Genomic DNA, 15,845 nt, shown 5'->3' with positions numbered 1-15,845 from the left:
ACTTACAGTAAATATCCGTCTGCCAGTTCGATCAAAAGTTACGCAGTACACAGATGACAAGTGTCCAAGAATTCGTTTATGCATTTTCATGTGCTGATATACTGCTGTTGGAACAAGTCGTTCAAGCCTGTATTTCCCATTCAGCTTCCGTGAAAACAAAGTATCCGCTACCAAGAGAAAAAGGGGGGAAATGAGTATAATACAGAAATTAATTTTCTTAATTATCATCTTTTAAGCATTCACATATTCCAACTTCTCAAATGTTGTAAAAACAGAGATGCTTTCTAATGTTTATGGCTCTCAGTTTTATGGGTAATTAAGTCAGGCACTATTACCCTAATTTTACAAATAAGCCAAGTCAGTTTATATGACTGAAGTCACAAAGTGTATAACATGAAGCTAGGATTAAAATTTAGACTTCTTTACTCTCTGACTAGTACTCTTAAAAAACCAAAAGCATTTTACACATTATTTCTTTAAAATGCCCCCATGAGATAGTTTCCAACAAAAGCAGTTAAAACTGGATCCAGCAATTTCTACTTTTCATCAACCAGCAATTCTTGAACACATTAAATTTGACATGCCAAATGATGTTTTAAAAAAATATGCACAAATGAAGAGAGAGGAATAATTCATTGCATTATTTTAAAAAGTAACTAAACTGAGGACCTTGCCAAACACCCGTATAATGATTCTTTCTCTAGAACCTATTAGTCCTTTTTGGTCAACTCATCCATTTTAACCATCTTTCAAGATATGACTGAAGTTTATCTTCTGTTCAGAGCCTGATGTGCTGACTTCAACCCAAAATGTTTTCTATTGGAATGTATTTTCTATTCTGATAATCTTAAATAAAGAAGGTGCTCAATAAATATGTTGACTGATCTGCAGGCACATTATTCACTTATAGATTCCTTTTAATATACTTTTTAAAATTACTTTTAATATAAGGCATTTTTTCTGACCGTGACTGCCATCTACTTTGTATGGTAAGCACTGCAGCTTTTCGCTTGAATTTAGTCCCAAAGAAATTTAAACACACCTACAAAATACTATTTAACCTAGATTTAGAGTCCAGCAATTATGTCCTAAAGTGGATAAAATACAAGTATCTTGGCATCACATAAAAAATCTCAGTACTTATTGTTTTATTCCTGTACAGTAAGTGTTTGGCTCACACTATATTTAAAAGAAAGAAAAAAAATCTTGGGGACTTGTGAAGAGAAATGTAGAAAAATGCTCTGCATTACATTTCAAGGAATAATTACATTACATTTACATGTTCTTTTACTACATCAATTATTTTATATTCTAGCAGAATATACCTCTTTGCTATTAGCACATAAATTCTATGCTACCATTTATTTTTAACATCTGGGAATATCTGAGATAAGCTCTGACATTTGTAAATTAGTTTATTTAGGCTTAAACTGGTTACACAATAACAGTGATTTACTGTTTCTAACAAACCTGATACTTTTTTCCTTATGCACAGAAATCTTCTGGTAAAAGACTTCCTCTAGTGTTTTGGTTCCAAACTGATTTAGATCAAGAATCACACAAACCCACAGACATCAATTGTCTTGTCAAAGGAGAACTTAGCCAATTCTAAGGATCTTATCCAAATATTAAAGATCCATGATATCTCAGACTCACCTGTTTAATCTGTAAGAAATTAAGTGATGACAAATGACACAAATGTTGACAGTGTTACCAAGATATAGTTAATTCCCTCCATCCAAAATTTACAAAGTTCTCAAAATGACAAATTTTTAAAGACATTCAATACTGTCCAAGTATAAAAATATGATTAGTAAAAATAATTACAATATCAAAATTAATTTAATGATCAAGTACATGCATATATGTCAAAATTTTTAAAAATAAATTTGTTATAAAGACCATTTAAAAATCGGAGTTGACCGACTATTTCCTAAGCAAAAAAAACTTAAGCAAAGAGAAAGAGAAATGCTGCTGCTCTCTTAAACGGTTTTTTCCTGAATCTTTCTAAAATAGGTTTAAATCTTAATTTTTATTTCAGGAGTCAACTGAAAAAGAAAGAATATCCCTTTCAAAAAGCTCCTTTATAGTCAGCTTTACAAATCAAACTTTCCAGAGACATTATTTGAAATATATTTATAGTTAAAACTATAATTCTGTACTACCTTTTGTTATGCTTGGCTACCAATTAACTGCTGAATATCTATTCTATGACTCTATCCCAGCCAAGTCCTTGATTTCAGACAAATTACAAACTTGTGTAACAGTAACTGAAGATAACCAAGAGAGAACAGAATGTAGAATTCATCAGTAATAACTTGCTGGATAAACTTGATAGAGGGAGTTAAAGAAGAAAATAAAAGTATGGTTCAAAAGTTGAAGTTAACCTGAGGAGGCTGAATTTGTAGGCCCAACCAGATCAAATAGGTAGAGAACTATTACAAAGGTAGAGAGAAGGATGTTCTAGGACTCTGATCCAATGAATTCAAATTTTCTTTTACTATACCATTTGCATAATGTCTATCTCCCTTTCCAGATCTTAAATACCCTAAGGAAAGAAATTCTGTCTTACTCATTTTTCCCACAACTGAGTGCAGAACCTTTTAAATAAAAAATCTTAGTTAATAACATACACAAGATGGTTCAACTTAATCTATAGTTATATGGCAGAAAGGCAAAATGGCAATTATTCACTTTCTAAAGAAACTGTTAATAGACTAATTGGATTTTTGAGTAAAAAGGAAATGTCTCTTGGATTATAGAAACTTCTTAAATTTTATTAAACTAGAACATCAATTTTTAAAATGAGCATGGCTAAACAGATCTAAGGGGTCACAAAGGAATAAGTTCCTTATATGACATTATTATAGTTTTAACCTTAAATCAAGTAGCATATAGGACTTGGTTTGAAAGTACATTTATTTTCCGAAGTATGGCGATGAGAAATATTCTTAAATTAAGGCTGCCAAAGCAAATTTCTATCTTCCTTCACTTGGCATATTCTTTCCTACTTTCTTAAGGCCAGTTAAAATGTCACCTCTGCTAGTAAGACTGTAGTGAACTTCAGAAGCAACCTTACAACATCACTCCTGTGCCCAAAACTACAATGATCTTCCTTTCATTCAGAATAAATACCAAATCCTTTACATTACACAACAAGCCTACTAAGGCCATGCATAATCTTGTCTCTCATCATCTCTGATTTCACTTACTACTTGAGACCCTTTATTTAATCTGCTTCAGCCACTCTAATCCCCTGCCCCCATTCTCCCACAGAAAGAATGTTCCTCATGTTGGGTCTCTGCACTGGCTGTTCCCTTTAGGTAGAATACTCTCCCCACATATAGCTAATTTCTTGACCTTCTCCAACTTTTTTCTCAGATTTTTGTCACTTCTCAATGAAGCCTAACCTGATCAGTTCACTGAAAACTGCAACTCCTTCCCTACTACCACTTAGAACTCCTGGTCCCTCTTTACTCAGCTCTGTATTTGCTCTTTTTCCACCACTTATCAATAGATTGCATATATTTATTTGCTCATATGTTCACTGTTTATTTCCTGCCCGTTTCCCACCCCTACAATTTATATAATAAATTCTGTATGTACCAGATTTTGTCTTTTTTGTCCTAAATATTGCCTAAAAGCTGACAATGATGGTTGGCACTCAGTAGATATCAGTATGCATTTGGTGAATTTAATAAATTACACATATAATAAAACAATTAGGTTTAAAGAATAAAACTAAAATAGAGGATTTACTGAACAGATTATATACCCAGAATCTCCCTAAATAGTTCTTCATTTCAACTACTCTGCTAAATAGATTTAATCTAGAGGGAAAGAGAAAAGTAAACATATTTTACTCAATTCCCTAGTAAAATAGAACTATAAATAAAATAAACGTTCCAGAAATCACTGTTACCCATTTGAAATATCAGTCTCTTTAAAATACAAAGAGGGGTGCCTGGGTGCCTCAGTTGGTTAAATGACCAACTTTTGATTTTGGCTCAGGTCATGATCTCCAGGTTGAGGAGCAAGCGGGTGCTCAGCATGGAGTGTGCTTGTCCCTTTTCCTGTGCTCCTCCCCCTGCTTGTACAAATAAATAAAATCTTAAAAAAAAAAAAAAGAGTAAAACTAAATAAGTAAAATTTGAAGCGAGAAAAGGAACAAAATGAAGAACAATGTCATCAATAGCAAATCATTCAAAACAATCTTTGAAACAAAGTCTATGTGCACAAATCTACATAGCTATTAGAGATTAACAAAAGGCCCACAATTTAATGTTAGATATAACTACATACCTATCTAACCTGTAGATTCATATCCATTACTTCTCTAGGTTTAAGGACAATAAATCAAATTCCCCCCCAAGTCACTCTTCCCCAGTTTATACTTATTTTTCAAAAATTCTTTTTTCCAATCATAACACTAATGTACACTCAGTGTAGAAAATAACATAAATGAAAGAAAAATCCATTAATTCTATCAGTCACTTTTAAAATTTTTACAAAGATTTCCCCCATAAACAGCATTTTAACAGCTCTGCTGTATTCCTTAATGAAATAAGAGTTAACCTCTAAGTTTGCCAGACTTGTATTCGAACCTGATACTAGGGGGACTTTAAGGAAATTTCTTTCTCTCTCAACTTTAATTTCTCTGTTATGTTTCTCTTTTTAAGATTTTATTTATTAGAAAGAGAGAGAGAGAGAGACACCGCACAGAGAGCACAAGCCAAGGAGGGGGGAAGCAGAGGTAGAAGCAGACGCCCTGCTGAGCAGGGAGCTGGATATAGGACTCTTCCCAAGCCACCCAGGCACCCCTAGTTATATTTCTAGAAACATTTTCCACAATATACTTGACTTTCATATTAATGCTGTTCTTTGGCATCTCACAATTTCACAAATTTTAGTCAATTCTTTCAATATTTTTTCCTTTTTAAAATAATTTCTTCTACTGATTTAATATGAAGAGTCCTAATCAGCCAACAGTATAATAAATATCCATTTACATTTTCTTTTACTTCCCTGTGGTTTAAAGTTCTCACCTCCTTAATTTATCTGGACTTTTAGTATATATTGGGGTGAACCTCTAAAAAGATATTTTTTCTCCTCCAAGTAGCCATTTGTTCCAGACTTTTCATTTACTCATCTTTTTCTACCCCATTAAGTTGTGATTATCTTATCTTATAATTTCTGTGCTATATCACTGACCTCATGTCTATTTATATGCCAGTACCAAAATTTTGATTTTATAACTAATGATGTCTTAATATTACCTGGCTATTCTTCATCATTATGCATCCATTTAAAATATCTCAGTCTTGATTATTATCTAATTTGAGGATCACTGAGAAGTTAAAAAAATAGATTTGTTGGAAATGTAAGGTTAATTTCATTTACTCATAAATGAAAAAACTCCCAGAATTTCTGTAAATAAAATGCAAAAGTAGTTATAATTCATAATTAATAACCACAAAAAGAGTTCCTAAATTAAAGTAGAAAAGAGTAAATTCTGGATAATCAGTACCTAGATTTCATTCTAATCTCCATGATCTGTGTTAATAAAGGCTTTCTAAATGTAAAATTAGTAACTCATAACTTTAAAAGAAGAGTTTGGAAATCTTTAAAACTAAACTTAAGTGAACTACAAAACTGGTAATAAACATGTAAGCAAGACCACATGAAAACAAATTCCAAACTGCTTTATTGCTATATATATATATATAGAATTAGAATTCCCAACAAAATAATGCTAGATTCACAACCAGGCACTCAGAGGGCAATTTCTATAGAAATGACCTTCCAAGTTCATTACAAATCCAAAAAATTGCCTACATGTGGTGTTGGTGACTTCAAATTTTCCATCAGATAAATGTATTGTGCAGTGTAAGATATCTGATTAGGCATAAAATTACATAAAATTTTCTTCATTTTAAAGAACCACAAAAATGTTCTAATGAGAAGGAAATATGACTATGGGGTCACAAAAAACAGCCATATAAATCTCTAAAAGAGAAGTTATGCTAAAGCCAGGAATCAAATACTTTGAGAAAATAGCTGTGAAGAGGAAAAAGACACCAGGGCTTATAGATAGAGAGGGTCCTACTAGAAGGACCTACTAGAAGGTCCTACTAGAAGAATCTAATGATAGAAAAACTCTTAACTGCTTCAAACAACAACATAAATACAACACAATACCTATTTGGTGAGAAAAATGACTATTGAACACTATTATGATATGTAGCAGGTGTGGAAAATAATGGCTAATATTACTGAGTGCTTTAGTAAAGGCCAGGGACTTTACATATATTCTCATTTAGTTTCATCCATCTTTTAAGGTAGATACTACTATTATCCCCAATAAGGGGATATTCCTTACCAGTAAGGAAACTGAAAGACAAAATATAACTTTCCCAGATATGAAGCCCAAGGGTTGAATTCAGGCAGTCTGATCCCAAAGGGCACACTCTTATTAGGTAGACAGATTTTAGAAAAAAAGACTGAAATGAAATATGATGAAGTATTAATAGCAGATAACCAGAGAGACTGATTTTTGAGCTGTTCTCTGTTTCCCAAGTTTTCTCTATTAAGCATCTATTCATTCTGCTTAATTTTTTAATTAAATGAAGTCTATCAGTCTACCTGAAGGAACTCAAAAGAGCAATATGAAAAGTACAAACAGTCTAAAGAGATTAACTTAAACTCAAAGAATGAGAAAAACAGGCCCAGGGATAAAGATGCAAAAAATTTAAATTTATTTAATTATAAAAAAAGAAGTCCTCAACAATAAGTATATTGAAGTATCAGAATTGTATACTATAAAACACAATAACCATTGCCAATCTGACAATGGATTGAATGATACGCTACAAAGAATTCACATCTGGTTTGGTTCAAAAGCCATAAAATAACACAAAGTGCCATCAAATTTGTTTATAAGTTTTGCTTCTAAAATCTATCCCATTAAATTTTTAAAGTACAAAAGAAATACATCAAAGATTGTGTAGGTTCAATTTTATTTGGCAAAAAAATGCATAAGAAGGAAATTTTAACATTTAACTGACTATAGAGCCACAACTGAAAAGCTCATTGCAATAATTTTCCTGAGGTTACTAACATAGACATGAGTAGGAATTAACAACCAAATATTCATAATTAGAGGGCCAGAGATAATATGGGGAAATAATTCAACACAGACTGGTTTATGTTCACACCATCATCTGGTCTTTATGTCATCTTGCAACAATAAGTAGCAACCAACCAACATAAGAACAAGACAAACAAATCACTTACTATAATGAACAAAATTCCCAACTTTAGTTAAAGTAGCAAGGGGCTGCAACATTAGGAGGACAATCCTGTGAACAGCTTTTGTCCCCAAAAAGGAGGAAGGCAAGAGAGAAGAGAAAAGGGAAATAATCACCTGGGTAACAGAGTACCCATTAGAGCTTCTCCATTTAACCACTGTAACTAAAATAATTAGAATGCACAGTAACTACCCTCCAAATCTCTACATAGTCAATTCGGTGTTCAGTTGTACCTGCTGTATGAAAGACATCATGTTTATAAAATTCAGCAGATATTACAAAGATAAATAAGGAGAACTCAAACACTGAAATAAAATACAGAAAGTAAAGAGATGATTCTAAGAGTAAAGCAAAAAATCTCAAGAACCAAGTATGTAACAAGCACAAACATAACAAACCCCAATACACATACATTATAACTACTAGGACTGTAACTTACTAGAATTGTAAAATTACTTGATTTGTATTATTCTTCCTCCTCTTTTCTCTCTTGGAAACTTGTCTGATACTACTTCAATCAGAAAATAATATAATGTCATAATATTATTAGTTTTAAATATTTTTAAATGTTTTATAGTAATTTTAACAAAAACTCATTCTTTAGAAGCTATGTAGTTTTATATCAAACATTTTAATCATTCAATTTTAAATTAAACATTTATACAGCACCTACATGGGCCAAGTATGAACTAAAGGATGTAACAAAGAAAAGACACAGTACTTACCCCCATGGAGACTGCAGTATAGCAGGGAAGACAGATATGAAACAAGGACTTACAACAAGAAGTGTCAGCAAAAAAAGGGTTCAGAAAATCTTGAAATATACAGTAGAGGGTCTTAAATATATGGCAGGGGAAGGAGGGATTGGATATCAGCGAATTAGGTTTTTCTGAAAAACGCACACTTAAACTAAGACCTGAAAAATGGAACAGCCAAAGAATGTTGGTGGGAAGGGAGCATATTCTAGGCTGAGGCAAGAGCATGTGCAAAGCTCTGAGACTGGAAAAAATACAGTACTCAAGCTACATAAGGAAGCCAGGTAAGCACACAGAGCCCAGGGGGCAAGCATGGAGAAAAGAGATGGGAAAGGAGGGGGCAGACTGCAGAGTGCTTTCTAAGCTACGGTCAGGCTTTCTGGACTATTTCCCCAAAACAGTAAGTTGAAGGTTTTCAAGGAGAAAGTAATGGGAATAATGTAAGATTTGCTCTGGGATAAACAATTACAGTTTTAACTCTTTACCACAATAAGAATAGATCAGAAGGGATCTGACTAAAAGCAAAAGCCTATTTTGCAAAGAAACAAAGGGTTCAAAAAAATTTTCATTTTAGAAAAAAAATTAAATCAGTCTGCTAACAAGATTCTTAAGCCTTTCTTAAGGAACTGAATAATCTTCTCTCAAATTATTTATTTCATAAGAGATAAACTTTAAAGAACATACCACGTTTTATTCTTTCTAAAGTTCTCACCCTGAAGCATACTTCCAAGGCTCCTATACCTAAATCAATAAATGGACACAGGTGGTACAAGACTAATGCATAAAGAATTTCACAAAGAAAGCAAAAAGGTGCTAAATAAATGTGACATAAAGTTAAATGCATAAGATCAGAAAAAAACACCAGGGATAAATGAGTTGGATGCTACTTCTTAAGGTTCAGTTTCTTCAATAACATGGGGGTATCTTGCAGTGTTGCTATGAAAAGCAAACAAGACAAAATGTATTTGTAAACTCAAAGGTATTATATATATACTAACATTTATAATGACTGTCCTTAAAAAATCAAACCTTCATGTTGTAAAAGTAAGTACTAACACAGGTTTTCTTTTACTTTTTTAAAGACTTTTGTGGGAGATCTTTCTTGCCCCTGGGTCTTCCTTAAGGGGTGGAACAAACTGCTGCTCTATTTATATAAATATCTGCTCAGCCTGATCATGGACTTCCCAGTTTCAAGACGGCTAGAAGATGTTCAATCGTTAACTTCAAAGGTTCCCTGAAGAAATTCAAAATAAAAAGTCAGAGACTTTATGAGAAAAATAAGATAATTTGCTTCACCTATACAGATATGAAATTCAACATTAAACCCAGTAAGCAACCTGGAAAAATAGGGGACACGAACAAAAAGGGGTAATGACTGACTAGTGCTTCCTAATTACTATTCCAACTGTTTGCCAGACATACAACAGGAAGGCAGGGCACACAGATGATACCTCTCATCACAACTATGGCCTTAAAAAGAATTTCCTCTCATTATTTGCAAAAAAGAAAAGAAAACACAGCTACAAAAGCAACAATTTGAACTCACCTAAGTAAACCGTCATTCTTCAAAGTGTTTCCCCTTTTTTGGTCAATCATAAGTTTGAAAAGAAATTTAAGCAAAAGAAAAAGTATAAATAATAATGTCTATTTTACGTATTTGGTACTTTGGCATAATGAACATTAGCTTTACTCCCTTAAAACAAAAACATGATACATCTTAGGAGTCTCTCATAGCTACCTATTCTTAGAAGACAAAAAAAGGAAGTAGGGAAGGGGGAAGGAGTGGAGTAAGCAGAAGAGAATTGAAGAAACAAAAGCCTCTGCCAAACAGAAATATATCATTCTGAGTTTTTCTTGTCCCACCCTATTCATTAATTACATCAACTGCCTACCGGCTCTTCATTTAATATTTACTAATACTGAGGAACTGGGTCCATAAAGAGCAATGAAATATAATCCATTGATAGATAAATGGATAAGGAAGTTGTGGTATGTGTGTATATATAAATAATGAAATATCACGCAGCATCCAAAAAATGAAATCTTGCCATTTGCAACAATGTGGATGGAACTAAAGGGTATTATGCTAAGTGAAATAAGTCAGTCAGACAAAGACATTATCATATGATCATATGATCTCACTGACATGAGGAATTTAAGAAACAAGGCCAAGGATCATAGGGGAAGAGAAGAAAAAAATGAAACAAGACAAAACCAGAGAGGGAGACAAATCATAAGAGACTCTTAATCCCAGGAAACAAACTGAGAGTTGCTGGAGGGGAAGGAGATGGGAGTGATGGTGTGGCTGGGTGATGGGCATTGGGGAGGGTATTGTAGTGAGCGCTGTGTAATGTGATGAATCACATACTGTACCCCTGAAACAAATAATATATTATATGTTAATAAATGAATAAATACAATCCAGGCCCTAACAGTATCATAGAAAAAAATAAAGGTAAATAAAGATCATTCAGGGGACAGATTAAAATCTAGAAGCCAAGACCAAAAAATAAAAACCTCCAAACACAGCTAAGTCAGAAATGATTAGACAACAGAGACTATAAAACTATTAAGACTCGAAAAACAAAGTAAATGTTAAAAGAAGATGCGTTCTAAAAAAAAAAAATGGTTACTGAGAAAATAACAGGTCAAAATGAATGAATTTAAATAAGTGACAAGCAGTTGCGTAACTGAAGATAAAGGAATAACAAGTTTTAGAGGGTCAGAAATTCTATTTTACACATTTTAAAGTTTCAGACAAATGTGAGATATTCAAACTGAGAAGTACAACAGTTTGCATATAGTCTGAAAAAACTCTAAGAAAGGAAAATCCAATTTATAACCCCACTCATCGTAAATGAGCCTGAGTTTCAAACAGGAAGTTCAACTTAAAAAATAAACACGCCCTAAATGCAATATGGAAACACGGATCTGATCCTGAACAAGAAAATGTAATTAGTGGGAAAATCTGGTGAGATATAAAAAAGATCTGGTGTTTAGATAATAATTATGTGCCAGTGCGGGTTCTACAGTTTTGAGAAATGTACCAGATAACCTAAGATTATAACACTAGGAAAACTGCATAAAAGTTACAAAAGAACGGTGAATTGTCTGTGCAACTTTTAATATACAATTTATTCCAAAATTAAAAGTTTATTTTAAAAAACCTGTATCTCAACTGTGTCAAAATTTAAGTATCTGAATCTATAGTACAAACATTTAAATCTATAGTTTAGGGGCGCCTGGGTGGCTCAAGGGTTAAAGGTTTTGCCTTCGGCTCAGGTCATGGTCTCAGGGTCCTGGGATTGAGCCCTGCATCAGGCTCTCTGCTCAGCAGGGAAACTGCTTCCCTCTCTATCTCTCTGCCTGCCTCTCTGCCTACTTGTGATTTCTCTCTGCGTTAAATATATAAATAAATAAATCTGTAGTTTATGAAAAGCTGAAATGTTAAGGTTTTTTTCTTCTCACATTCCACTGATACATGGTAGTACTACCACAGACCAAGGAAAGAGCAAGGAAAATCTTTAAAGGTAGCCAGAGAGAAAATAGCAAAGAGGAATAATAAAAAAAAAAGTCTTCTAATCCATATTCTGTGGTAACTCAAAATGATACAAAGTATCACCATGCAGGCAAAAAGCATGATGAACTTTTCTTTCCATTACCAACTTATTCCCAATTTTGCAGCAATGACAAAATATTCAAGACTGTCACCAAGGGGAACCGACAAGACAGGACCCTAAACTATGACTGTAATAAGTAGAATTGTTTTGATTAGTCCAGCTTTGCTTTAGTGACTTAAAATTATATGCAAAAACAGAAAAGCAGGTAAAATTGGCATTTTAGTAGAGTTTGTTTTTTAAAATATATAGAACAAATATTTTCCTGAAAATATAAGTGGAAGAAAAAAACATTTATTTTAAACCCTAAAAGTGAAATTAAGTATTTCAAAAAGGTACAAAAATGAAGTACTTGGTAATTAATTCTGTTATCTAAATATGCCAGTTGCATTTCTCTGGTGTGACATAAAACCCAAGATCTTTTTGCCATATTCCCTATATCCATGTCAGCAATATTTACTGACCTGACCATTATGATTTAATACCAATTTGAGTAACCAAATGCTACTATCTGAAAGTTTAGTTTATTGAAAATAAGGCATACTGAAAATAAGACACACTTGACGTGTAACCCTGATCAAGATGCCAAACCTTTTGATGCCTCGATTTCCTTCTCTATAAAATAAGAATAGCTTATAGACCACTTAAGGTTTTAAAAGAGAAAATAAGTGGAAAATGCCTGGCACACAGTAATTACTTACACAGCAAAGAGAAGTTACTTACTGTCAGTATTCTTGTACTTTATCAGCTACCATAGAGCTACTGGACAATGTGGTGAAAGAATAATGTAATACATTCCCCTTACTTTATAGACATGCAAGTTTTCAAGAGAGGATGGACGTCCCCCTGTAGGTTAAGCACCTGTAATGTTTTACCTTCCCCTTCTTTAAAGAAAACTATTCTGCCCCTAGTTTAAGTTTCTAAGTGCAAAGATAAAATATACTTGAGTATCTCAAATCCTTTCTTGTTTTAATAGTTGTTCTTTATATACAGATTACCTATAGATATCATTATGTAATGAAGACACTCATATGCTAAAAAACAAAACAAAACAAAACATCCATGATTGTCTGCCACACAAGTATTACAAAGGATATGTTTGGAAAGGTCAGAGGAAACAAACCAGAATACATCACAGAGACAAAAAGATGAAATCATAAACGAGAAGGTGATAAAGATTAGGTAAGAAAGTCTACCATCTGTTCAACTGGAGTCCCAAAAGGGAGAGAATAGAGCAAAGATGATATTTTAAAAGGTAATAGCTGAGAATTTTCCAATGGCAGGAAAAGACATTACAGATTCAAGAAACCCAATGGATCTCAAACAAGATAAATTAAAAAACAAAACAAAACACCAACACCAAGACATATCACAGACAAACTATAGAAAACCAGCAAGAGGTCACCTTCTATGCAGCAAGTTAGGAGATTTAAACCCACATCTACCAATAATTACATATATAGGACAAACTGCTCTACATAAAACACAAAGATTGTCATACTGTATTTTTTAAAAAATCACTTCTATGCTATTTTTAGGATACGGAAAATAGGACAAAAAGAAAGTTTAAAACAGTGAGAAAAGGTCTATTATATTAAGCAAAAGGCAAAACTATAATGTTGATGATCAGTATAACAACTATCCAAAAAATAAATAAATAGATTTGGATAGGTGGAAGAAGGAGAATTAACACTCCTGGATAGGCAAAAGAGTGGGGGTGGGAGAAGACGCTATGACTAAAATATGAAAGTCTCTGAAAATGAAAAGTTTAGACTCATGCAAGCGGAAGTATGACACCATTAAAATATCTTAACCTCTTTTTACTTGAGCAGAACACCACCACAGCAAAGGTAGAATTAAAAAAGATTACTATTACAGTGTTGTAGATATGACCTGAATGGGAAAGAAGACACTGAAAGCAAGAAGGTTGGTTCGGAAGATAATCCAGGTAAGACAAGAGCCTGGTAGTAGAAGAGGTAAGAAATGAATCTAGAAGGCATTTCAAGAGGAAGACCTATCTACAGCAATTTTCCTTTGAAATTTTAAAGGCAAAAAAATGCACTACGCTTTATTAAAAAAACAAAACAAAACAAAACAAAACAAAAAAACACACAAAAAAAACCAACCAAACTATTTTTATTTTCCACCATAACTAATCTGTAATATGGTACATAGTCGTTCACAAAAATCAATCTAATAAATTTTAGGGAACAATTTTTTGTAAAAGTAATATATCAAAGAACAAGTTGACTTACATTTGGTATAGTATGTATAATCCAGAATTATACATTATGACTTCTTCACTATTAAGATTACTGACACAGTAAAAAAAAACTGATAGCTTTTTCCTCTTTGAATGCTAATGCACAGAATATGAAATTCTCTTTAGCTAAAACATTTTTGTTTTCATAAGCTCCTTATTAAGAGGAAATCAACTTGGTAATGAACTCACCAATGCTGGGTGGGCTACCATAGTTAATTGGTGACTCAGGTGGTCTTCCACAATGCAATGCAGCCAGAGCAGATCCTTTCCACACAACATGCTTGCAGCCTATTAAACACACATATTTTTATGGATCCAAAATAGGACATACACACAAAAAATGATGTCTAAATCCTACTAGAAATTTTTCATACTTTTATTTGTGCGCAGCAAGGACTGTCTTCCAGCTCCCAATAAAGTTTGTACTCCAGGAACGCTTTGTGGAATTTCTTGTTCAAGAAGAGGTCCTAGCCGATGACATATTTGCAGCAAGTGATCAGGTGCTAAATGTCTGTAATACTTCACCTATTATGTGAAAGACATAAAATACTTGCTAAATAAGATAGTTCTTTGTGTCAAATAAAATAAGATAGTTCTTTGTGTCAAATAAAATATACCTAGTCAACACTTCTTTTTACTTGAGGTAAAAGTTCAAGTTTATTCTGTGCAACCATTTGACTCACAGAAAAAAATAGTTATCCCAACCACCGTTTAATTCATTGAGAAACAATGCTAAAGAATTAATATAACTAAATATAGCCAAGTTATAAATGAGCAGATTCTAGTCAATGCAAATACTGAACAAAGAAAAAATATATAGCATTACAACCTAAAATGATTATGTTGTAGTTTAACAAGTTAATTTTCAAAAACTTCAAACAAAAGTCATCCAACTGTAAAATATAACTAATATTTTGGATCTTTGGGGCGCCTGGGTGGCTCAGTGGGTTAAGCCGCTGCTTTCGGCTCAGGTCATGATCTCAGGGTCCTGGGATCGAGTCCCGCATCGGGCTCTCTGCTCGGCAGGGAGCCTGCTTCCCTCTCTCTCTCTCTCTCTGCCTGCCTCTCCATTTACTTGTGATTTCTCTCTGTCAAATAAATAAGTAAAATCTTTAAAAAAAAAAATATTTTGGATCTTTGATGTTATAAAGAAGGATAAAAAGGATAAAAAGGATAAAAAGACCTTGATAGTTCATGTTCATCACAAAATTTCAAAACACTTATATGGCCTCTATGAGCAATTTTGTAATTTATTCACAAAAAACCTTAAAGAGAAAGGCCAAATTCCAAATATTAATTTAAATAAGTTTAACTATAAAACAAATCTACCTACTAGAAAAAGTCTGGGCACTTCTGGAACAACTTCAAAACACTGCTTAAATTTATGCTAGCATTTGAAAGCAAGATTATGAAATTCTACTATTTTTATTTTCCATCCTAAAAGTCGTTCCACAAAATCTAAAGAGAATTAGAGGAAAAAAATATTTTATCAATTTATAGTTAGATTATCAAGTTATAAAAAATTTCTCAATGTACTATCTAAATATTTTAGTTCAACTATTCTCAAAGTGAGTTCTAGGAACCCCTAGAAGGTTCCTGAGGTAAAAATCATGAATACTACTAAAATGATATATTGCTTTTTCACTCTTTCATGAGTGCATGGTGGATTTTTCAGGGGGCCACATGACATGTGATATCACAAAAGACTAAATGACGTAGCAGATAAAAGAATTTAAACGCTTCCCAAAATGTAAAACAATGCCACTTTTCATAAATTTGTTTTGTTTTGGAAAATAATTGCTTCCAAAAAAAACGTTACTTATATTAAACATGAAATGAGTTTTCATTTCAGTATTTTAAAACTTGTTTTAATTTTTAAATAATAAATACAAAGATTATAATC

General features: G+C 32.8%; 1 protein-coding gene across 3 annotated transcripts in view; it reads right to left on the bottom strand.

The window, feature by feature from the left end:
* Window positions 1-15,845, bottom strand: part of PHIP (pleckstrin homology domain interacting protein) — a 127,585-nt gene that overhangs the window by 96,754 nt on the left and 14,986 nt on the right. For all 3 annotated transcript variants that reach the window (XM_059177235.1, XM_059177236.1, XM_059177237.1), the window contains exons 5-7: window positions 14,317-14,467; window positions 14,132-14,230; window positions 7-167 (exon numbers count right to left, since the gene is read on the bottom strand). In XM_059177235.1, coding sequence (XP_059033218.1) covers window positions 7-167; window positions 14,132-14,230; window positions 14,317-14,467 — 411 coding nt within the window. The remainder of the gene's footprint in view (window positions 1-6; window positions 168-14,131; window positions 14,231-14,316; window positions 14,468-15,845) is intronic.

Source organism: Mustela lutreola, chromosome 6, assembly GCF_030435805.1.
Source record: "Mustela lutreola isolate mMusLut2 chromosome 6, mMusLut2.pri, whole genome shotgun sequence".
In the NCBI taxonomy this organism is placed as follows: Eukaryota; Metazoa; Chordata; class Mammalia; order Carnivora; family Mustelidae; genus Mustela; species Mustela lutreola.
This window is presented reverse-complemented; position numbering and strand designations above follow the sequence as displayed.